Here is a 25848-nt window from a genome sequence, read left to right on the forward strand (position 1 = left end):
TATGGCTATATCACATTTTGTTTATTCATTCATCAGTTGATGGATATTTATGTTGTTTCCACTTTTGGGTTATATGACTAATACTTCTATGAACATTACATGCAAATTTTTGTGTGAACCTATGTTTTCATTTCTATTGGGTATGTATACCTAGGAGGGGAATTGCTGAGTTGTATGGTAACTCTATGTTTAACTTTTTGAGGAACTGCCAGACTTTTTCTGAAGAGGCTATACTATTTTACATTCCTACCAGCAGTGTATGAGAGTTTTACTTCTCCATGTCCTCATAACATAGCCATCTTAGTGAATATGAAGTTGTATCTCATTGTGATTTTCATTTGTATTTCCCTGATGGCTGATTTTCATGTGCCTATTTGCCATTTGTATATATTCTTTGGAGAACTGTCTATTCACATCCTTTGCCCATTTTTCTATTGGGTTATTTGTCTTTATGTTATTGAGTTATAAGAGTTCTTTATATATTCTGAAGAGTAGGCTCTTATCAGACATATGATTTGCAAACATTTCTCTCATTATGTAGGTTTTTTTAGTTTCTTGATTTGTAACAAAAAGGTTTTTGATTTTAATGTAGCCTAGTTTATCTAATTTTATTTTTACACTTAGGCTTTTGGTATATAAATAAGAAACCATTGTCTAATCTAGGATCACAAAGATCCATTCTTATATAGATCTTTTCTTCTAAGAATTTCATGTCCCTCCTCCCCCTTTTTTTTTTTTAAAGAAAATGTTTATTGAGCCATATGTTAGCCAGAAAAGGACCAGGTCCTGGAGTATGAAGTTCAAACCGCCAGCAGCAGTTCTAGGTGGAGAAGGCCACATTTCCCTGGTTTTATGCTTTTAGCTCTTATATTTAGGTCTATAATCCATTTTGAGTTAATTTTTTCGTATAGTGTAAGGAAGGGGTCCAACTTCATTCTTTTGTGTGTAGATATCTAGTTATCCCAGTACCTTTTTTGGAGACTATTCTTTCCCAATCGGATTGCCTGTACATCCTTGTTGAAAATCAGTTGCCCATTGCTATCGACTGAATTGTTTTACCCCAAAATAAATATTTTGAAGCCCTAACCCCCAATATCATGATATTTGGAGATTGTGCCTTTGGGAGGTAAATAGGTTTAGATGAGGTCATAAAAGTGGGACCCTCATGATAGGAGTAGTGCCCTTGTAAGAAGAGATTCAAGAGAGCTTGCTCTCTCTCTGCCTTGTGAGGACACAGCGAGAAGGTGACTGACTATGAGCCATGAAGAAAGTTCTCACCAGAACCCAGGCATGCGGGCACCTGGATCTTGGACTTTCAGCCTCTAGAATTTTGAGAAATAAATTTTTGTTGTTTAAGCTACCAGTCTTTGATATTTCGTTATGACAACCCAAGCTGACTAATACACACATAAATGTTAGGGTTTATTTCTAGTTTCTCAATTCTATTCTGTTTGTCTATATGTGTGTATATGTGTGTCCTTAATGCCATTGCCAGTTATTTATTTGACTTATGATTAATCAGTTGGATTTTTGTGTTTTTATGTCCTGAATCCTAAGTATTTTTTTTTAGATGCTAATCTGTTAGCTATTTGCTGACATATTTTTTTATTAAAATCATGTTGACTGTAGTATAGAAAATTCTTTTTAAATGATTAAATTTTTGTGATTTGGCTTATTTTTCTTCATTTTATGCTCTGACCATTGCTTGAATTATCTATTTTTCTATTATTTTGGAGTTTCTTATATGAAGCTTCTATAAGTATAAATGGATTGTTGCCTAACCTTGGCTTCTACTGTGTGTAAGAAAAGTATGACATATATAATTTAAATAGATACTTTAAGAGCAGCTTAGAAAATCATTATTATTTTCCAGTATAGATCATAGGCTCATCACTGAGTTTTAACTATCTATTTTAAATGTATACTTATTTTCCTGGTAGGTGGTATACTGGCTTTGTTTTAAGAGCAGGCTCTGTAGTCAAGTTCACCACTTCTAACAGTATGAACTTAAACTAATCACTTACCATTAGTTTCCTCACCTGAAAAAATGGACATAATAACAATATCTACCTCAAAGTGTTAAATGAGATGCTTATGCAGCACTTAGCACAGTGACTGGGCACACAGGTAAGCACTGAATACATTTTAATAACGTGTTATTCATAGTAGTAGGCCCTATGAAATTATACTTTTTTTTTTTTGCTATTAAGTGTATGCTTAGAAGATGCTTGGGATAAGCCAAAGTTTTATGTGTTAGAGAAAGTGAGAAATTACATTAATGTTATATTTTATTTGTTACTATTAAAAATGGTAGAATCGAGGCCTGCGCAGGTCCCAACCTGTTCGTGGTTTGGGGTTGCTATCTGCCTCATAAAGCAAAGTAGAAGTTTTGTATTCTGAGAAGACAAAATCGTCTTCTCTCCTGAAAAAGCCTCTTACATAGTTTTCTTTGGCATTTTACAGGAATAAAAGGAGGCCAGGGATTGAGGCCTTGTGAGTCTGGGTTTTCAGTTGAAATAGAGAAGATAGTGATTATAACCAGAAAGTCCGGAGTTGGGTATAGTTACTTCCAGAATTCATCACTGTTAACCCAGCCTGGGTTTAGTGACAATCATAGAAGTGGATTCCTTAATAATACAGTTAAAAATAAACTGATAGGAAAAAAAGATTGAATGAGAGACGGTAGAGTGGAGGAAGCACTAGACTTAACAAGACAGACATCTGCCTCTGGCTGTGTATTATCTTGTTTTATGATTTCTTTTAGCCTTGGTTTTCTCTTAGAACAAGGAGTTTGGAGTAAATGGCTTTGAGCTTCAAAGCACTTTATAGTCTTCTATTTTAAGCACTTAATCACATTTTATTTTGTATTAGATTAGTCATGTATGTCTGTGGTTATGTAAGCTCCTTGACATTAGATCATCTCATTGATGTGAACATCCCCAGTGGTCTCTCATGTACATTCTTACACATAGACAGTGTTTGTATGTACCCTCCCCTCTTTTTTTAGCATATTGCATTGAAACCTATCTATGTTAATATAAAGCATAAGTAGAGGATTATAATGTAAAATATGAGTTTGAAATTTTTTAGTAAAAATTCTGATAAAATAGATTTTTGAGTTTTTACTGTATGAAATTCATGCCTTATAAGTGTCTTCAATGCACACCCTTTCTCTTTAAATAATCAGTAAAGATTTTGAAATACTGTTTTATGCTGTTACTTCTTGTAGAGTTTTTTGGTGTGTACTTGAGTTAGAGTAGGAAATACTGTCTTTGAATAGTTCTTTTTTTATATACAGTGACTTCAGATATGATTCAAATGATTAACAGTGGAAAGTGCTTTATGACCTCATGACTAAAATTCAACTCAGGATCATAAAAATCTTTGATTTCCCAATAAGACTTCCTCTGTTATAGTGGTGTGAGAGAGTGCATGTATGTTTGTGTGTGAAGGAAAGAAAACAGGGAAGACCTTTGAATTTTCGGTTTAACATCATTAACTAGGAGATGCTAGGATAAAGTGTCAGTCAGGTAAACATAAAACACAGAACAAAGGATTCCATTTCCCCTGCAGCCTTCTCAGGTGGTGGCTATTTGAAAAATCCCTTATACTAGTTAGGGCTAGAAGTGAGTGTGATAAGTGTCTTGTTGTATTTACTATATTTAACTGTATTTTCTTATTTTCTGTGTACTTGAAAACTTGGCATTTGGGGCCCTACTGACCCTGATGGAGGAACGACTGCTTCTCCCAGGGTTAGCTAATTCCTGTAAGTATGCATTTGATGTGCAAACCAACCAACCAACCTGGAGTTCATTCCGACACTCACCTCCTTTATCTGGTTCTTACACTCCAGGAAACAGTATTCCCGTGTCCTGATCATCATAGTGCCTGCTACCAGACAACTAACGACCACCCTTACAGCCCAGAGGGCCCTTCATTATTCAAACTATCCAAAACTAAACCTGCTCAGCTGCTTACCACAATACCACAATAAAGGCTTATGCTTACGCCTTGCCCTCAGACATCTCTTGCCTCCAGACCAAGCCATTTGCTTCCCCATTTGGCCCTGCCTGATGTGATTTGTCCCCCTTCTCTTGGGAACTGTTAGTAACTATCTTTTCAATGGCAGTCATATCCTATCTGTCGACTTCAATAAAACCTCAATAAAACCAAATTCCCAGGTACATTTTAAAATGCTTGTAAACTTTATAACTACCTCCAGACCTTTCCCTCCCTTCTTCCTAAACCCCCCGTCTTTGAATCTCATCTTGTAAGTCTATGCCACTGGTCATGTATAGACCCCCAGGTCAGTCCTCTTCATTCCTCTAGTAACATAAATCTTGGTAATTGCACTTACCACATAGATGATGTTTCTAATACCGTGGTCTCTTAATTCCTTTAATTGCTGTTTTCTACCCTACTTCAACCACTCACTACCATGTGAAATTCTAAATCATGTCATTATCAATAACTGAAACCATAATCTGATTCCAAGCATCTCACTCTCTTAATTTCTGCCTCTTATCTTTCTAGCTTACTCCCTTAAAACTTCAAATCTAATAATTCATCAATAGCACCAGGACCTGCAATTAATTTCATCATATTTTTATTATTTCTTAGCCTCTTATGTCCTCATTTCCATCTTTACTCTGTTTAAATTTCTATCATTGTATTACTTCCTTTACATACAGCCTCTGTTCTCTTGTCCTAGCTGAATTTGTCACATTTACATATGAAAACTCCAAACCTTAAATGCAACTCTTTGATAACTCCAGTCCTGCATCCATACAGTTGAATATGGCAGGAGGAAAAACATACTCATCGATCTCACTTTAAATCATGGTCCTTTAGGCTATGATTTATTACAAAGAAAACAAAGAGAAAGGCACATGGGTTGAAGTCCATGGCAAACCAGGCACAAGCTTTTAAATCATGCTTGCGATTTAAAGTGAGAATGATTAGTATGTTGGTCATGCTACATGCAATCCTGTATTTTCCTTTGTCGCCCACTCTTCCTTGAGGATTGTTTTACAGCTCTTTCATGAACTTTCAACTGCTTTTCCCTTATCTTCATTCTCACTTGATGACTTTGCTTCTATTTCATTGAGAAAAAGCAAGGTAATTAGAAGAAAACTTTCACAAATTTCTCCCACATCTACTCACTTACTTGGATCTGCATCTCATGCTTTGTCTTTCCTCTTGTTACTGTTATAAACTGTCAGTGCTTCTAAAATCAATTCCACCACTTCTCCAGTAGATTTCGACCTATTCCTTTTCACCTATTCAGAAACATTGCTTCAGCAATTTTTACTTTTCAAAAAAATGTTTCTCTTCTCTTAGATCTTATTGTTAGCATATAAACATGGTATCTCCCCTCCCACCTGAAAAACAAAACCCTCTCCTGTCCACTTTGTGATTTATCACAAAGAAAACAAAGAGAAAAGGCACATGGGTTGAAGTCCACTAGAAACCAAGCACAAGCTTTCAAGGGTTCCATCCCTGTGGAGTCACACAGGACATGCTTAAGCCCTAGCAACAACTTGTGACAACATATTTGAAATGTTGCCAACCAGAAAGCTTATTAGAGTCTCAACATCCAGGGTTTTTTTGGGAGGTTGGTTACATATGCAGCCTTTGCCTAACATATACCCATATTTGAGACTCATAGAAGGAAAGCAGGTGTGCAGCATAAACCAGTTGTTTAGGAATAATGAGCCACCCTTATCTTTTAGAGAATTCTAGGAACACTTCTGAAATCATGTTTTCAGATACTAGCCAATGGCCAACCTTGGAAGCAAGTCTTTCAAAGGATAACAGGCCTGCTATATTCTTTTCTGTACATATGAATATATACCATATTTTGTTTATCCACTCATTAAATGATAGACATTTGGGTTGTTTTGACCTTTCAATTGTTATAAATAATTCTGTGAACATTTATGTACAAATTTTTATGTCAACATATGTTTTCAGTTCTCTTGTGTTATACACCTAGGAGTACTGGATCATATGGTAAACTTTTGAAGAATGGCCAGACTTTTTTCCAAAGAGGCTACACCATTTCGCATTCCTACCAGCATGTAGGAGGGTTTGAATTTTCCCACACTGTCAATAACACTTGTTATTTATTATCTGTCTTTTTGATCATAGCCACCCTGTGGGTATGAAGTGGTATCTTGTGGATTTGATTTGTGTTCCTCTGATGACTAATGATGTTGAACATCTTTTCATGTGTATTTTGGCAGATTGTATATCTTCTTTGGAGAATTACCTATTCAATTTTTTAATTGGGTTATTTGTCTTTATGTTATTGAGTTGTAGAACTTTTTTTATATATTCTAGACACAAATCTTTTATCGGATATATGATTTACAAGTTTTCTCCCATTCTGTGGATTGTCTTTTAACTTTCTTGATGATATCCTTGAAAGCATAAAAAACTTTAATTTCTATGATTTCCATTTTTATCTACCTTTTCTTTTGTTACTTGTGAGTTTGCTGACATATCTAAGAAACCATTGCCCAGTCTAAAGTTATGAAGATTTATACCTGTGTTCACTTTAAAAAAGTTTTATACTTCTAGCTCTTACATTTAGATTTTTGACCTATCCCGAATTAATTTTTGTATATAATATGAACAAACCAAAATGAAATTAACATTTTTTTGCATTTGGATATCCAGTTGTCCCAGCAGCATTTTTTGAAGATACTATTCTTTTACCCTTGGATAAGATACTTGTAAAGAAAAAAACACACTCCTGTGTTTCTCCTTCACTCTTAGTATTGTACTTACAGAATATTTCATTTCTGATGCTTCTGGTCACCAAATGTGTGGGGAATCCCGCCCTCCGCCCACCAAGCAATTCTGAGATTCTCCAGATAATAGCTGGCTGGGTGTGCTATAGATTTAACTCAATTCTGATTCTATACACCTGGAGAAAGCATCAGATCTCACAGGTTAAGGGTTCATTCCCACAAGACTGTCCCCTACTCCCCAAATTTAGATGCCAATCCCAAGACCAGGTTGTTACCTATGCTTCTGACCAACTGGCCATAACTTGGAGGTTCCCCCGACCTCCTTCTATGTTCAATTAATTTGCTGGAGCTGGTCACACAACTGGGGAAAACATGTTACTTAGATTACCATTTTATTATAAAAGGATACAACTTGGGAACAGTGAGATGGAGGAGATGAATAGAGCAAAGTATGTGGGAAAGAGCAAGAGCTTCTGTGCCCTCTCTGGGCACACCATTCTCCCAGTACCTTCACGTGTTCATCAACCTGGAGGTTCTTTGAACCCCATATGTTAGAGCTTTTATGGAGGCTTCATTACATAGGCATGATTGATTAAATCATTGGCCATTAGTGTTAATTTAACCTTTCCCCTCCTCAGAGGTGGGGGAGGTACAGAAAATGACAACTCTAATCACATGGTTGGTTTCCATAAAAACTACCCCTCTCCTTGAGGACTTTCCAAAAATCACCTCATTAATGTAAACTCTGGTATGGTTGAAAGGGGCTTGTTATGAATAACAAAAGACATCCATTTCATCTTTATCCCTCTGGAGCTATTTCAGGAACTGGGAACAAAACCAAGTATTATAACAAGAGACTTCTCTATGGTTCTTAAATAAGAAATTACAAGGGTTTTAGGAGCTATGTTCTAGGAACTGTGGACAGGGACCAACTATATAGTTCTTATTGTAAATCGCAATATCTCATAACACCCTTGTTGAAAATCAGTCGCCCATAAATGTATGTTCTGGACACTCAGTTCTATTCTCCTGATCTATATGTTCATCCTTATGCCAGTACCACACAGTATTGTTGATTGTAGCTTTGTAGGAAGTTTAGAATTTTGGGAATCCTCCAACTTTGTTCTTTGTCAGGATTGTTTTGGCTCTCTGAGTCTCTTAACATTTCTGTTTGAATTTGAGGATTGGCCTATCAATTTCTGCAAAAAAGGCAACCAGAATTTTGATAGGTATTACATTGAATCTGTAGATTAATTCAGAGAGTAGTGCTATCTTAACAATGTTAAATTTTCCAATCCATGAACATAGAATGTTTTCATTTATTTAATTGCTTTCAGCATTGTTTTGTAGCTTTCAGTAGACAAGCCTTACATTTTTTTATTAAATATGTTCCTAAGTGTCTTATTTTTTTGATGCTGTTGTAAATAGAATTATTTTCTAATTTCATTTTGGTTTGTTCATTGCTAGTATATTGAAATACAGTTGGTTTTTGCATATTGATCTTGTATCCTGCAACCTTGCAGAACTTAACAGATTTTTTTGTTTTGGTGGATTTCCAAGGATTTTCTACATACAGGTTTGTCATCTGTAATTAAAGAGAGCTTTATTTATTCCTTTCCAATCCAGATGCCTTTTATTTATTTTCTTGCCTAACTGCCCTGGCTAGAACCTCCAGTTAAATGTTGAATAGAAGTGAGAGCAGATATTCTTGCTGACCTTAGAAAGAAAGCTTTCAGACTTTTACTGTTAAGTATGATGTTAGTTATAGTGTTTTTAGATGTCCTTTATCAGGGTAAGCACGTTCCCTTCTAGTCCTAGTTTGTTTAGTGTTTTATCCTAAGTATTGGATTTTGTCAAATGCATTTTTTGTGTTTATTAAGATGATCAAGTAGGTTTTGTCCTATTGATATGGTATCTTAGTCCATTTAGGCTGCTATAACAAAATACCATAGACTAGGTGGCTTATAAACAACAGAAATTTATTTCTCACAGTTCTGAAGGCTGGAGTCTAAGATCAGAGTGCCAGCATGGTAGAATTCTGTTGAAGGCCTTATTCTGGGTTGCAGATTGCTGAATTCTCACTGTGCCCTCACATGGTGGAAAGAGGCAAGAGATCTCTTTGAAGTTTCTTTTATAGGGGTACTAATCCCATTCACAAGGTACTAACCCCATTCACAAGGTACTAATCCCATTCATGAGGGCTCAATGTTTGAATTTTGAAGGGACACAAATATTCAGACCGTAGAACACAGTGTATATATAACATTAATATTTTCATATGTTTAACCATCCTTGAATTCCTGAGATAAACCTCAGTCGATCATGTTATGTAATTCTTTTTATATGTTGCTGGATTCACTTTGCTACTATTTTGTTAAGGATATTTTCATCTTTATTAGTAAGGAATACTGGTCTGTGGTTTTCTTTTCTTGTGATACCTGCATCTTCTTTTGTATCAAGATAATACTGACCTCACAGAATGAGTTAGGAAGTGCTTTCTTCTATTCTTTGGAAAAGTTTGTGAAGGATTGGTGTTAATTCTTTAACATTGGTAGAATTCACCATTGAAGTCACCTTATTCTAGATTTTTCTTTGTGGCAAGTTTTTGTTTATTAATTCAGTCTCTTTATTTATTACAAGTCTACTCAGATACCCTGTTTCTTCTTAAGTGAGATTTGACAGTAAATATCTTTCTAGAAATTGTCCATTTCATCTAGGTTATCAAATTTGTTGGCATTATATATTCCTTTTTAACATTAAAAAATTTTATAGACTACTTTTAAGACTTTCTGCTATTTTAGATTGATTTCTTTGTAGTAGTCCAGATTTTTAAAAGGTTTTAAAAATATGTAGTTATATATGAAAGCCACACATTGGGAAACTAGCTTTTAAAAATCACCATTATTTTGTTAATTTTTTATATTTTGTCTTTTAGGATTATATACTCATCAAACAGAAACATAAAAAACTATGAAGAGGAAATTCTTAGGAAAAAGATAGTCGAGAGTGAGGCACCACAAATGAAACATGACTTCAGTTTTGGAAAGTATGCTGACAATGATGGAAGACCATCTATGGAATTTTTAGGTAAAAAATCACCTGACTCTTCTCTTCTAAAGCATGAAATTCCAGATGCTATCAGCAATTGGGAGGACAGTTTAATTTCCACTGGTGAGGCATTTTATTTGTGGATTTTTATAAAACTTTATATCCATGAAAGGAATTATATACAGTAAGAGAAAAACATACTTCAAAAATCAGCTCAATAGCTCTTTTTATAATAAGTACATGAAAGTAAATTTTTTATGAGTAAATGAAAATAATAGTATGGTCAACTTCCACTTTTCCCAAGTAATTAGAGATGGAGTTATTATGAATAAATACACACACAGTTCACAGTTCTCCTTTTAAGCCTTCACATGTCATCATTCTTACTCTAATCTACACCAATAAAAGCTTTAGCAGACCACAGAGTCATTTCTGTTATAATGCAATATAATGCACCATGCAACACAAAAATCACTGTTACTTTTCGTCATGACACCAAAAAATTACTGAAAATTTTGTTGTGACACATTTTAAAAATAGAGGAACCTAATAAAAATGGTAGCATAGTTTCAAACATGTTAAATGATTAAGAAATATATAAATACTATGATAAATAAAGCATTCGACCGAGTTCGTTTGTCGAAGTAGATGTCACAGGGGTTACAGCTTGTGAATTATTGTGAATTGGTGGAAGGAAGATGTTAAGGATATAGATATAGTAAATAGATATATAGTAAATATTCTAACAGGAAACTCGAGATCTCTAGATGAGAGAACAAACTCTTTATTACTCACAGAGCATTTAAGTGTCAGTTCTCAATCCCAATCTTCATTGAGGCTATTGTAATGAGGGCCTGATCTTACCCTTCACATGTAGTGGGATTGCACCACAGGAGAAGAATACCAAAATTTGAAGACTTTTATAGGCTGCTAGCAGATCTGCTTATCCTCCTAAGCAGAGAGAAAGAGAGAGATACAGACAGACAGACAGACAGAAAGACAGACACTTTGTAAGGTAAATAAATCTTCTCTAATGAAGGGAATGGCAAGGTAGCTTCACTACCCTGGAGTGTAAGAAAATGGTTTGGGTGGGAGGGAGGGAGGAACGTCTTTAAATCTTTCTGGAGCATCACATTATCTTTAGCTTCCAAGGCATGTTTGCTGTTTAATCATCCTTTATCCAAATTTGCCAGTGCTCTGCTCAGAAAGGCCAGACCATGCAGAAACACAAATATATTCATAGAAAATGGTCTCTCAACCTTTGGTTGAAATCCATCTCAAAACAGATGGGAATTTGTAAGACCAGACATGGATGGGTGTGGCTCATAAGATATACAATTAACTAAAGTATCTGGTAGATGTTTTAGGTGTTTATGTGTGTTTCATGTGTTCTTACATGGTTCAGTTCAACGGGTGCAGTTTTCTGCATTGACTTAGTGTTTCTTGTGAACAAACTTGGACCTAAGCAAATGAAAATTTCACATTATTCTCAGGTTATTTCCTAGTGTATCTATTGTGTTGGATCAAACTTATGTTTTCAAAGCAAGTGTTAAAGCAGAATCGAATGTATATATAAGTATCAGTTAACTAAAGGATTTTATTATTGATGTTTAGTACAACCACAATAATAACAAAATGATTTAAGGTCAGTTAGATTCCTCTTGTATACATTCATATACCTAATTATGGTAAATGAATGAACAAATGAATAAATGTCTATTGAAACAGATCCTTTAGACTCCTATAACACTAAGATGTGATTACAGACTGCTTTTATAGATAAGACTCTAAGACTCAAAGAGTGTAAAGGACTTTCCCAGGGTCGTACAAATATAGCAGTTGGCAGAGCTGGTATTCGATACTCATTTTTCCTGCCTCTAGTCTAGAGCTCTGCAGTGGCCCCACCGCACCACATTAAAATGACCAAACAAATTGTAAGTGAAAAGAGCTCTTTTACCCTTCAGCTCCCTGTCTTTTAACTATTTTCTTCATCACTCCATAGAAAACCCCATGTTTACTAGTTTAACAGACACTTGTTGTCCACATATTATTAACTTCTTTGCAGTCTTTCATACTGTCAGTGCCGCCCTCCTTGAAACTTGTTCTGTCTTCTATGACACTGTGCTCTCTAGATTTTCTTTCTTTGCCACTCCTAAGTATCCTTCGCTGGCATATCATCTTTCTGCTCTTTAAATAATTGATATTCTGCAATTTTTTTGAGCTTCATAGTCAACAACCAAGTAGACATACCTGTCTAAATATACCTTAAATCTCAAAATTTAATCTAATTGCCTGTCTCTCCCTGTCTGCTCTTTTCTTAAATATTCTATCAGAGTGAATTATATCACCATATTTCTACTCAGTTACTCTCTCACCCTTCATTTGATTCATGACCATGTCTACTGATTTATGTCCTAAATATTCTTAAATACTTCTCTTTTTTATCCTCCTGCCATTTCTTTATTTCAGGACTTTGCTAAATCTTCCTTGAGAATTTGTACCCCAGCTAGTCACCAAGCCTCTCCACTTAAATAATACAATGTTAATTGCAAGTCTGATCATGGCACTCCCCTTATTAAAATTTTTCAGTAATCTCCTATAGCCTTAATATAAACCTCAAATTCCTTCCTATGGTTTAAAGGGATTTTTTGAACTGACTGCTGCCCGCTGTCTTCACAACCCTTTCTTATCATCTGGGCTCTTATCTTACTGACTTACTTGGCATTTCCTTCCAAAGAGCTATATTTTATCACCTCTTTGTTTTTTACTAGCTATTTGTTCATGGAATGCCATTCTGATCATTACATTATTTAGTTGAGTATTGACTTTGTGCTATGTTTTGAAGATTGAAGAGTGAACAAAGCAAATAGCACACCTCTTCTGCAGTCTAGTAGGAGATAAGTGGGTTATGTACAAAGTGTGATGAGGACACAAATAGGGCACATATAACCTGGATTTAGGCTTCCAGAGAAAGCTACGTGGAGGGAGTGATGTCTGAATCAGGAGTTAACCAGGCTAAAGGAGTTTAGGGGAGTGTTTCAGGCAAAGGAAACTACATGCCTGGAGGTAGAGAGGCAGGTATGTAGCTAGCATATTGGGAAAACTGGAAATGGTTTGTTATATGTGTTGGAGTGGGGGACAAGAATGGTCACAGTGAGAGATGAGACTGGAGATATAAGCAGAAGCCAGATCATGAAGAGCTTTGTATAAAGGATGACCTTATATTTTATTGTCCAAACTAGGACTCTTTTGAGAGAGAGTGAAGGTGAAAAATTATTATTACTGTTGGTAATTATTCTAGGGCAAGAGGCATTAAGTGAGACTGTCCCAAGCAAACCAAGATGTGTAGTCACTGATAAACCATTTTAAGGCATTTGGTAGTACTATTTTGCAGGCTTAAGGAGTATAAGCAGAACACGTTTAGGGTAGAGTGGAATAGGAACTTCTGATTGAGGAACATTGAGTTTTGGGTTTCTTAGATTATATATTTTTTTCAGTATCACTCCTGACACCAAATTGTGTGTTTTCCCCACACGCCAGCCAATTTTCTAACACTAACTAGGTATCCAAAAATTTGATTCTGACACTAACAACTAGAGTTAGCACAGACCCCTACAAGATTGCCCCCACGTCAGATACTAGTCACCAGTGGGGTGCCTAGGTTACTGTAGGAGAGGAAGATGTTCCCTCTACCATCTTAGGTTCTGTGGCTGCCCTACGAATTAAACTGAAATAAGACATTAACAGGAGGGGGAAAACGGCTTTCATTATGTACTTACTTTTGCACCAGGAGTTTCACAAAGAAATGAGACTCAGAAAATGGCCAGATGATTGAGCCTTTATATCATTTTGGGCTAAACAAATGAAAAGAGTTTCAAGCTACTAGGTGGTGGAGGCAAATTAAGGCAAGGTAAGGGGAGAAAATGTGGTAAATAGAGTTGTCTTGTTATGTAGATGAGTCAAATGATGAAAGTAATTTCTTCCTGGTAAGGAGATATCTTTACAAATGGAAATTTCTTTTATAAATGTAAATTTGCTTTACAAAAGGAAAAATTTATGCTTTATTTTTAGGCAGTTAGGGGGAGGTAAAGAACTTCTCCTGCATTTGCTGGTTCTCAGTTATCTCAGTTAGCTCAAAATATTCCTTATGCCAAAGTAGCTTATTTGGGGTTGACATATTATGGTCCTTTTACTACCCGCACTTGTGCCCAGCAACTAAAATTTGGGATTTCCCATGACCACCCCACTTCAAGGTTTAATAATTTGCTAGAATGACTCATATTTAATTTATGTTTATAATATTTGAGTTATTGTAAAAGATGCAGCTCAGGAACAGCCAAATGGAAAAGATGCACAGAGTGAGGTATGAGACGGAAGGGATAGTATACAGAACAAACATCCATTCTCTCTCAAGGTGCACCACCCTTCTAGCAAGTTAATGTGTTGACCAACCCAGTAGCTCTCTGAATCTCGTTGTTCAAGAGTTTTTATAACTTAATTTCCAGTCCCCTTTCACTCCCTGGGGATGTGAGGGTTGAGAGGCTAGTGTGACTGAAAGTTTCCACTTTCTAATCACATGTTTGGTCTTTCTGGTGACCAGCTCCCACAAGAGTCCATCTAGTAGCCCCACCACATTAGCATAAACTCGGATATGGTTGGAAAGGGCTTGTTATTTTCCTTCTGGTTTATAAATATATAAATACATTCCTATAACTTAGGAAATTCCAAGAGTTTTAGGAGCTCTGTGCAAGAAACTGGGGGACAAAGACTAAATATATATTTTTATTATACCACACTGTGATATATTCAAGTTCAGTAGGTTACTTGAATATATAAATGGAACTTGAGATAGGTAATCATCTATCAAATTAACTTGGTTTTCTTTTGAAAAGCATATTTTCCCTATGTGTCAAAAATTAGATTCTGATCTTTGAATCATCAAAATGAAGACTGTTTGTCCTGGGTATCTCCCATTAATTTATGTCTTCTAAAGGAATATCAAGAAACAGTAGGATCTCTCTTATTCCCCTGCCTAATTCCAGTTGCAGTTTTATGTTTTCTCTTCAAACATCTTTATTATGTAGCATTTGATATATTAATTATTCAACAAATATTAAGGACCTACTATATGTCAGGCACCGTTCTAGCTCTAAGGGATGTTTCAATGACTAAAATATTCCAGCTCATTGGGAACTTACATTTTAGTTAATGAAGGTAAGTTGGGGTGGAGATAGATAATAAATATTTTGAAGAAGTTAGAAAGGGAGATGCTATAATAAAAATAGGATAGAGAAAGGAGCATTGGGAGTTGAGGGGGTTCACAATAAACCTACCCAAGATGTGCCACTTCATGTGGATTATTTTGACCTGAAAGCAATTGAGACCCTGCAGGCTCCAGAGAAACTTTTACTTCTTCCTTAAAGAATTTAAATTGGGGGCCTTGCCCATAATAAGTGTTATTATCAGAAATAACTTTTTATGTGCTATCCGTATGGCAAGGCAAACATCTAATTACTAAACATCTGCTCTTATTGTCCTGTGAGTTACTATCATCCCCTCTGAAGTTCCAGGTACTTTACCTTATTCCTTAGCCCAGGATGTCATTTTTACCTCATTTTACCTTTCTGACTCTGAACCTCTCGTGTATGTGAGGTCCCTGACTCTCAAGTGTGACGGGTTCCTATACATATGTATGTAATAAAATTTGGTTATTTTCTCTTGTTAATATGTCTCTTGTCAATTTAATTATTAGACCAGCTGAAAGAACCTAGGATAGTAGAGTAAAAATTTTCCTCCGCAGCAGAGTGCTAGTGATGGGAGTTGCAACTACAGACGGGTGGTCAGGGTCAGCCTCATTGAAAAGGTGGCATTTAGACAAAAGATTTGAAAATGGTAAGAAAGATAGCCAAGTAGATATCTGGGATAAGAGTGGTCAAGGCAGAAGAAATAGCAGTGAAAATATCCTAACATAGGAACATAACCTGCCATTTGAAGGCATGAGAAAGAGTTCAATGTGGAAATTAGCAAAAGGTTAGGCAGTGAAGTCAGAGAAGTAACAGAGGAACCAGATATTGTAGAGACGAGTAAGCCATTGTAAGACTTTGGCTTTTACTTTAAAAGAATAGAGCCATATGTTTTTGAACTAGGATGGGCCATGATCTGAATTAAATTTTAAAAACATACTTCTGAATGCTTTGTTAAAAATAGACTGTGGGCATCAAGAGTGGGAGACCTACTAGGAAGTTATTGCAGAAATCCAGATGAGAGGTCATGGTGGCTTGGACTAGGGTGATCGCAGTGGAGATATTGAGTAGTGGTTGGATTCTGGATCTTTTTTGATAGTGGGAATCTATCCCCAGTGACAGTTAGTTAGTGGGAATCTGTCCCCAGTGACTGATCCTCATCAGATATACTGAAGAAAGTGCGTCTGGACTGCCAAAGCTATGAGATATACACTGTATATATATATATATATGTTTTGTATTTTACTTCCCACTGCTTAAATTCCCACTACCATGTATCATACTAAACTAATAGTAAGTACTGTGTAAATCCCATTAATATCAGTTAAATTTCTGTTGGTTCACAGATCATTCTGGCCATAAATCCAGGAACAATAAAGAATTAAGTAGTGAAAATACAAAAATTGGAAAATTTTCTAAGTCAGATGTTTATGCAGTTGCTTCAATTTTGGTGTATAATTTTTTTATAATATTACTTATATTTAAATGTATATATATTTGAAAGTATGTCTAAATTTAAATATAAGTGGAAATATATATTTCAAAGCAGAAAGGATAGGTGATTTAAAAATGTTTTATTTTTAATTTACCACTTAAATATTTCAGTCACTGTTGCTCTCAGTAGCTAATCAAGATAACTATGTGAAAAAAAACTTTTGTTAATATTAGAATGCAAATATTTAAGATATTTATAATGTTAAACTATTTTTTAGTTTTGTTTTTTTCTCTTTTAAAGATATTTATGATTTGGAACCTGCATCTGAATTGGGAGAAGATTTATTGAAACTTTATGTGAAACATTGTTGCCCAGATATCGATATTTATGTTGATGGAAAGAGTTTTAAAACTCACAGGTAAATGATAGGAGTGTGATTGATTTGGAGTCTTCTTTGTAACAGTAATGTATAAAAGGGTGGCTATCTTTTCCTAGTACAGTGGCTTTCAGGCTCTGATTCACGTAGGCCACAGGAGACATCTGGTGATGTCTCAGGGGGTCTCTGGCAGGGGAGAGGTTGGACATCAGGCAGGATGTTCTGCCTGCAGGTGCACACATGCAGACATGCCTGCATGCTTCAACCAGAGCAGATCTGTGCTTTGCATTGGGCATGAACCTAAGATTTCATTAGAAGAAAATATTCTAAATATTCTAAATATTGCCTAAAATAGGTTTGAAAGCTACTGTCATGGGAAATGTAATTAAATGCAGTTTTTAATTTCACAAGCACAATAGTATTGAGAATGATTATTTTTATATGAATGACGTGTATTTTCTCTGAATGCATTTTGGCTCAAAGTCTTTGAGTCAAAATGGGTGATTCTCATGAATAGCATTGATTAGAAGGTTTAATATTTCAGTGTACTTTTGAAAAATCATTATTCTGCTTTGCAGTTGGGTTGCTTAGACATTCCAGGCTTTTAGATTTCAAATTAAAGCCTGCTGCCTGTTTTGGTCAGGCTCTTTTTTGCAAGTAACTAAAATCTGCTTAAAAGCAGAAAATTTTTAATAAGAAATACAGATTTCCTGTTGGAAATCAAGGGAAAGAAATACAGCTGGGCTTCACAATGGGATAGAATCAAAACTAGAAAACTAAGGAACTCATTCTCCTTCACTCTATGTGTTTCATTTCAAATGAAATGTTCATAAGTTATTCTGGTGTTCCTGAAGAGGAAGACCCAGACTGTACGCAATGGCAAGAAGCAGTGTTTGAGGTCCAAGGGTGCACAGCCTTAAAAATATTAGCGATGGGTTTAGATTTCAGGAATTCACCAAGCCAAATAATAGTGATGTTTGTGCTTTCAAAAATCATACTGGTTTTGCCAGTTAATTGACAGTAGTATATAGCTAAACTCTAGGATTGTCAGTTTCAAGCCAACTACTTACCTTTCAGAATTTGAGCTTTTCTCTCTAGGAACATCATTTTTAATTATATATGTGTGTATATATACACATTCCCCTAATTTTTATAAAGTCTGCTTTATGTATAATAAAATACAGAGGGTAATACAGATTTATCAATACATTTTCCATATCATGGATATATGTTTCCCAATTCATTGTGTGTGTGTGTATGTGTGTGTGTGTATGTGTCTTTTTGGGAGAAGAGGGCAATATAATTTTATCTTTAAAATTAATTTTATTTTATTTCGTGTCCAGGTTTTTCTTGAAACCATATGGGCATCCTATCAAAGTTCTACTTGTAGAGCTATTGTTGTAATAGAGGGAAAGCAAGACCCTGTGACAGTTTGCAGAATGTCCTCAAGTAGTGTCTGTATTTTGCCTCCCTCTGTGTGCTGCCTGACAATGGACTGTGTTTTAGGAGATGGATCTAGAATATTAGGTTTGTATTCCAGAATATCTCTTGCTCACATTTCTGGTTTATATTGTCCACCTAGAAACAAAAAGTAAACTTATAATAAGTGGGAAGGCAATTCCTGAGGCTATGTTTCAAGTTTTCCTACTTTGCTGTTAGTGTCTATAATGTGAGTTAACAATGGCAAGTTGTAAATCCCAAGATTACTTTCCCAGTCCAAATTCAGCCATCTCTCTGTTTGGTACATATTAATTTTAGTATTCAGTTCTAGGAATATTATGTCAGTAGTTCCAAAAACACACATTCATATAATATAGTCTGAAGTCCAACATCAGAACTTTCTGATTTTCTTCTTGTTCTAGATAATCAGTGCCAACCTTTTTCCAAATAGTGTGGCTAAAAATTCATTTTTAAAATGGCCGCTTTAATTTTTAAATTATATGTATTTATATATTGAAAGATCAAATACTCACAAAGACCAGAATTTATAATCAGAATTACATTCAGTTAAGGTCTCAAATTTTAGAAAGTTTAATTTGCTACTTTAATACATCTAAATTGGTATGGTAATGCAGTAGTTTCTTCTTTGATTGAGTCAGCCTCCTCCTCTCAGGCTCAAGTTCCTTCCTCAGAAACATCCCTAATACCAAGTTCTTCCAAGATTATCTCTCCAGTTGCTGATTGCTCTGTCCAGTCTTTTTCTTGATCCGCAGCCCAATACCTGGAGCCCTTTATTTGCTGCAAGATAGTCTGATGCCAGTCACTTGCTGTGGTGGCACAAATAAGCCAAAGAAGTTACTTAGAACAGACTGGTTAAGAGTGTATGGGCTGTGTGTGTGGAGCCTGTATGTTTGGGTTTGAATTCTAGCTCCACTATCTTTGAGCTGTGTGAATTTGGGCAAGTTATTTAACCATTCTCTGCTTCAGTGTCCTTAGGAAACATGGAGATTATAAAAGTACCCATCTCATAGAGTGATTATGAGGACTAAATTACTTATTACATTTAAAGCGTTTTGAACAGTACCTGGAACATAGTAACTAGTCTGTAAGTGTTTGCTATCATCATCTAGGTGGTAGGCCTTTGCCACAAGCTTTTGTGTGGATGGCATAGCAGCCTGTATGCCCTTATGTGGGACAAGCAGAGAAGTGTAATTTGAATTGCTTGCCTTTTCTCCCAATCCAAGGAGGAATGGGTTAGCATTATGCCTCAAAGGAAAGTCACATTTATTACACTCTTCTCCATCTTTACAGACCTTTCCCTCTCTGAAGCACATTTCTCCACCCCTTCCCACATCTTTGTCCTTGTTTATCTCCAATACTTCTGCTCAAAGGAGAAATTAAGAGAGCTCTTTTTAATTGGGGGAGGTAGGTTATAATAAAAGGAGGACCAATTAGTGTTCATTAATCCCATTTGTTAGTTAAGTTACTACTTTTCTGAGTATTGCTTCCTGGGACACTACTACACATTATCCCTTGTTTTGGACCTCTGCAACATTACTTTCCTGACTGAATTGTTCTCAATCACCAGATGAATACTCTCTGGATATTGTACATTTTTCTCTGCCTGTACTTTCCTCCTGTCATCTGCAGCCTACTTCTAAGTACGTACCTGACCCACTCTTTTGCTGATCTTCCATTTTATAGTGTTATCATTTTAGTATTTTTAGAGAAAAATTGAATGTTATATTTTAAAGATAATTTATTTGTTGCATTTCTGTGTTCCACATTTAAGATTCTCTTGTGCTGCTTTATTGAAAAAGCAGGGCATTGATTCCTAATTTTAGCTTTGCGACACTCCAGATCTGATATCCCTTCCAAAATATCTTTCTTTTCAGTGCCTGATATTACACCATTAGACATTTATTTATTGGGTTAAAACACTGTCAAATCTCCCTTTAAAATGTAGATTTCTTTGACTGTTTAATAAATCGGCACTGGGTCAGGAGGTCTATGTTCTAGTCTGTGCTGTACCACTAAGTAGCTATATGTTCTTGGGTAATCAGCTGAAAGCTTTTTCAGAAGCACCTAGTTTAATAATTCAGAAGTCAGTCTTTCTCGGTTTAGATTCTGATTCTACCATTTATGTAATGGTTGGGAAGTTAACTTAACCTCTCCAAGTCTGAATTTCTTTATCTGTAAAAGGAAAAACAATAGTAATTGTAGTATAGGATGACTGTGAGAATTGAATCAGATAACAAAACACTTAGCACAATATCTAGCACATTGTAAGCTTTCAGTAAAGGTTAGTTGCTATAAGTATGTATTAGATGTATGAAAGGGAGGCACTGTTGTTGCCTATTCTACCTTATTTTATGGGAAGGGGTTGGCAAACTGTGGCCCAAATCCAATCAGTGGCCTCTTTTTGTAGAAAACAAACAAACAAAAAAAACAAAGAGAATATGCAACAGGAACCTGTATTTTGTCTGCTGTTTACTGTCTGCCCCTTTACAGAAAAGTTTGTTTTTCTCTGTCTTACTGTTGCAGAAAAATTGCAAAAATCAGACCGGTGAGAAACTAAGCAGCACTCGGAGAGTTGGAGAACTCAGGTTTATTACATCGGCAGTCCCAGAGGAGCTAGTGCTCTGAAGATCTGGGCCCCGAGCTCAGGGGTAACCTTACTTTTATAGGGCTTAACAAGCAAAGGCAATACATCTGTTCTTAACAAGCAAAGGCAATATATCTGTTCTTAGGCAACACATCTGTTATCTAGACAGAACAATGAAAGGGGAGGGTGAGTCTTTAGTTGATTTTGAGATCACTCTGCCCTTCGGCCTGTGCAGCAGAAGCAGAACAAAGAACTGATTACAAGGTTAGCCATTTGAGTGGAAAATTCCTCTTCATTACTAGGTTTGCCAGGAAGCTTTAATGAAATAATTATAATAAAATTTCAAATTACCATGCAATAAAGTGAGTTGCTAACATCTTAATACTAATTTATTAGTGATAAATGGTCCACCCTGTCCACTTGAGAGGTTTAAAATAATGATAAATTAGAAGTAACAGTAGAGGGAAAAGATAAAATTTCTTACTACCACAGGTGTTTGAGGGTGGTTACAATGGGGAACTAAAGCAAAAGGTACCGAGTGCCTGAAAGGGAACAAATCACCTATAATGGAAGCTCCTTAACTGAATTTGAATAAACCTCCTCTTTAGATGTTCCCTATAGAATATGCTAACCACATGTTAGGCAGAACTTTCAAGGCTTAGGAGACCATTCTCTAGCATACCTACACATTTCCATTTCTATTATTGAATTTGTGTCTTCCAAGAGTCGGTTGGGTTTGTAACCAAACCTTTTTAATGCTATTTGAATTTATTATTTTGATGGCATAACTTAATGAAATATCATGTAAACCAATGATATATTAAGTATGAAAAGAGTTACTTATTGTTCCAGGGAAAACTAAGTGAATGTTTTGGAAAGATTTAATAAAGGAGAGGCACTTTAAAAATTGCTATTAAATTCAGTATAGGTGAAACAATGTAGAAGTTTGAGAAGTCTAAAACTCTGAAATGATTCTATTCTTCACATTGCTTCACAAAAGTTTAAAATTTTTTTTTACTTTAGAGCAGTTTGAACTAGAAATCATAGGCAGCATATATGGGTATAGTTTTTACAAGAAATATGAGGCTCTAATCAAATCCACATTTTAAGAAAAAGAAAGTTTGGCCTTATGAAAGAGTTTTGAATGCTGCATATTCTTGTTAGAATAAAATGATTATGATATATACAAGTAATTTAAAACATTCTCTCCCAATTTTTTTTTTATTAAACAAGCAACTAATTGTGTTGGATAAAAGGATATCCACTACACTTTACAAATCATTTTTTAACTTAGGAAAGGCTAATAATCCTTTGAAAGCTATAGTCAGTGGATGTCAAAGTTGATGTCTCAAGAAAAAGCTAACTTTCCTTTTTTAAAGTTTATGTTCACTAAACTATTTGCAAAGAAGTAGAGTAGATAATAGTGACAGCTCCAAAAAGTACTACTCTGAATTTATTCCTTATTAAGTTATGGGGAACTAAAAGGAAAAAAATATTCTTGGAGCAAGAGTACTTTAAAAAATAGTCCTAGTACAAAAATTCCTTCTTTAGAGCTTCCTTGAGTAATCCAGGTCATTATTATGCCTGGAGTAGTGAATCTAGTTCAGCTAACATCAGGAAGTATTAAATAGCAACGTACTAAAGCAAGAGCAAGGGAGAAATTAGGGCATCTCCAGAGAGCCAGAAGCAGCCTTGTCAGTTGAGATTAAATTTAATCAAAAGGAGAAAATAGTTTTTGGCATGTGGGAAAATGAAAAATCTGGCAATTTTTAATACACTAATTCATCTACAACATTATTCTTTAAACTGAGGTCATATCCTAATTAAATAGGAATATTGTCTAAGTTTCTGTCTTAAGGTCAGGGTAATTGTTGAAGCCTCAGATGCTTTTATGTTTACTTAGGTGGAAATAGCTAGCCTGCTGTGTTAGTTCAAGTCTCTGAGAAGCAGACACAAAGATGGGATTAGACTTGCAAGAAATGTATTAAGGTAAATGCATGTGAGATAACATGAGAAGGAATCCAGAGATGAACGGAAGAGCAATTAAACTACAGTGTTGATCTGACCCTGAGTAAAGGAGAAAGGAAAGGAAGGAAGCTTGTGTAGAAACATTTTAGACTGCAGTGCAGTTCTGAGGAAAGTTAGGCTGTTGGAAAGTTCCCAAGCCAAAGTCACCCATCCGAAAAGGCCCAGTCTCCCAGGAAAAGGCCTGCTTTATTATCCCTAATGTGCTCAGTCACTAGCAGGGAACAGCCAGTGAGAAGGTGACCTTGGAACCAATGTGGTATAGTTTTAAGAGTGTTGAGACTAGGGGGGGCCGTAAGTCAGTTATACAGTCAGCAATCAGAGAGATGCATTTTTGTGACTTGCCTCACATGTAAATCATGATATGCTATATATTTGTATATCTTTACCTTTAGGCATAGTCAGATAAAGTAAATAGAAGGATAGAATTCTAATAGTATTCTTCATTTAATGAGCACTAATTATATGCCAGGTACTACTGTGTTTTGTGCTGAGATTGAGATTTATACAGAAAGAATAAAGCACAGAGGATCAAATAGATTGTATGTATTAAAATACAGCATAATCAGTGTATTAGAAATGATTGCCATAGAATAAGGTTTGGCAGGACAGCCAATAAACAGTTAACAGTAGTTATTTGTATAGAGTGAATTGGAAGTAAATAAGGAACAAGGAGAGGACTTAAAATGTTCACTTTTTAAGATCCTGTATTGGAGTTTATTACAAGCATAAATTATTTTTATAATTTAAAAATGTTTTTAAAATTTTAGTTTTCAAGCTTGAGGAAAGAATTGTAGACCACTTAATATTTTTTATCTTTTTATATAGGTTCAGTCACACTGTAAGGTTACTATTTTTGTCCTTAGCAAACTTAGTGAATTAAAATATTTCACTAAATACTAGATTTGATTCCTTTTTCTCATGCATATTTAAAGTGTGATTTATGTTTCTCTTTATAGTCTCTTAAGGTGGATTCTTAGGTCATTGATTTGAAACCTTTTTCTTTACTAAGGTAAGCATTTAAAAGCTAAAAATTTACCTCTAGGTACTGCATTCCACAAATTTTGGTATATTGTATTTTTATTTTCATGAGAGTAAATGTATTTTCTAATTTTCTTTTTGATTTCTTCTTTGACCTATGGATTATTTAAATGTGTGCCTGACTTCCAAATATTTGAGAATTTTCTGGTTATTTCTCCATAATTGACTTCTAGTTTAATTCTATTGCATCCATAGAATGTTCTATATTAGTTCACTTAAATTTATTGAGACTTGCTTTATGGCCCAGAATATAGCCCATGTTAGTGAATGTTCATCTATCTGTACTTGAAAATAATGTGTGTTCTGTTACACTGGGATGGAGTGTTCTATAAATATCAAATTGGTTGATAGTATCGTTCAAGTCTTCCATACCTTTAACTGATTTTCTGTCTACTTGTTCTTTTAATTACTAAGAAGAATGTTGAAGTCTCTAAGTATAATTTTGAGTTTATCTATTTCTCCCTTCAGTTCTATCAGCTTTTGCTTCGTGTATTTGAAGGTTTCTTATTTGGTACATATACATTTAGGATTGTTATAGAATAAGGTTTGACCCCTTTTTTTTATTATGAAATATCACTCTTTACCCCCAAGTAATATTCTTTGTTTTAAAGTCTGTTGTATGATGTTAATAGAGCCACTCTAGCTTTCCTGTTTCATTTTTTAAATTGAGTTATAAAATTGACATATAACATTAGTTTCAGGTGTGCAGCATAATGATTTGGTGTTTGTATATATTGCAAATATACACATGCACACATGTTATTTTTGAGGGTTTTTTTAGTGGTTACACTAGGATTTGCAATATGTATTGTTTCTGATTTTATTTATTGGGTCCTCTCTCTTTTTTCTTGATGGTTCTGGTTAAAGGTGTATCAGTTTTACCTTTTCAAAGGACCAGCTCTTAGTTTCATTAATCTTTTGTATTGCTTTTTTAGACTCTATTTTGATTATTTTCGCTCTGATCTTTATTATTTTTTTTCTTCTACTTTCTTTGGGCTTTGTTTGTTCTTCTTTTTCCAGTTCTTTTAGGTTTCAGGTTAGATTGTTTGGAATTTTTCTCGTTTCTTGAGGTAGGCCTGTATTGCTATGAATTTCCCTCTCAGAACTGTTAGCTGGTAGCTGCCTGTGTTGGGTGGAGGCACCTGGGCGATGCTATGCTGCGAACTGAAGCGGCTACCACTAGTGTTGGGCTGGGTACAGGGCACGCTGGGGCCCGTTGCAGCTTGTTTGAGGTTTGCTGATCTTTCAGAAATTTTAGGGAAGTCTGCAGCCTGGGCTTGTGAAGAATAAGCCACCTGTGAGGAACAGCCACTGAAAGAGTTTCGGGTCTATGCGAGAGTTGGGTGGGATGGGTTCTCAGGAAATTACCAGGGTGGGACAGTGGTGTTAGCAAGTTTGGAGACTTAGATTTGGTGCCTGCCTGTGCCTGCAGGCTATGTAGGGGGTGGGCTCAGCAAAGGAACAATGGCACCTGCCTGCTGGCTATGGGCGGGAGTGGGGGGGTGGGGGGGTGAGGGGCTGTGGAGGTCTCAGCAAAGGAACTGGGCACTTGCCAGCACTTCTGTTTCAGCCACAGCTTGCCCTCCAGCCAGCGTTGCCCCTCTAGCCCTCACCATGAAGCCAGACAATTCAGTTTCTTCTCATATGTCCCTGGAGCTTTTCAAGCTGCTGCCCCAGCACTGGACCCCAAAGCAAGTGAGTTTGTCAGTGAGTAAGGCTGTGCATGGTCCCCTTAAGAGGAATACCTGGGACTCCAGCAGCCCTCTGTCTCACCTGAACAGAATCTCTGCTGATTTTCACAGCCAGATGTTAGGGGGACTGCTCTTTCTGGCAATGTTAGTCTGGGTTGGGGAGCTGGGTGTGGGGCTGGGACCCCTCAG

The 25848-nt window shown here is 35.7% G+C and overlaps 1 protein-coding gene across 10 annotated transcripts in view; it reads left to right on the forward strand.

Annotated features, from left to right (window-relative positions):
- The window catches only part of KIAA1107 (KIAA1107 ortholog), a 90475-nt gene that overhangs the window by 8656 nt on the left and 55971 nt on the right, over positions 1-25848 (forward strand). For 7 of the 10 annotated variants that reach the window (XM_023528106.1, XM_023528098.1, XM_011355640.2 and 4 more), the window contains 2 exons: positions 9691-9926; positions 16782-16899. In XM_023528106.1, the coding sequence (XP_023383874.1) occupies positions 9691-9926; positions 16782-16899 (354 nt within the window). Of the gene's footprint in view, positions 1-9690; positions 9927-16781; positions 16900-20949; positions 20967-22768; positions 22892-23886; positions 23940-25848 lie in introns of those variants that run through there. The other 3 variants (XM_023528099.1, XM_023528104.1, XM_023528105.1) reach the window with 3 other exon arrangements.

This window comes from Pteropus vampyrus, unplaced genomic scaffold (assembly GCF_000151845.1).
Source record: "Pteropus vampyrus isolate Shadow unplaced genomic scaffold, Pvam_2.0 Scaffold22, whole genome shotgun sequence".
In the NCBI taxonomy this organism is placed as follows: domain Eukaryota; kingdom Metazoa; phylum Chordata; class Mammalia; order Chiroptera; family Pteropodidae; genus Pteropus; species Pteropus vampyrus.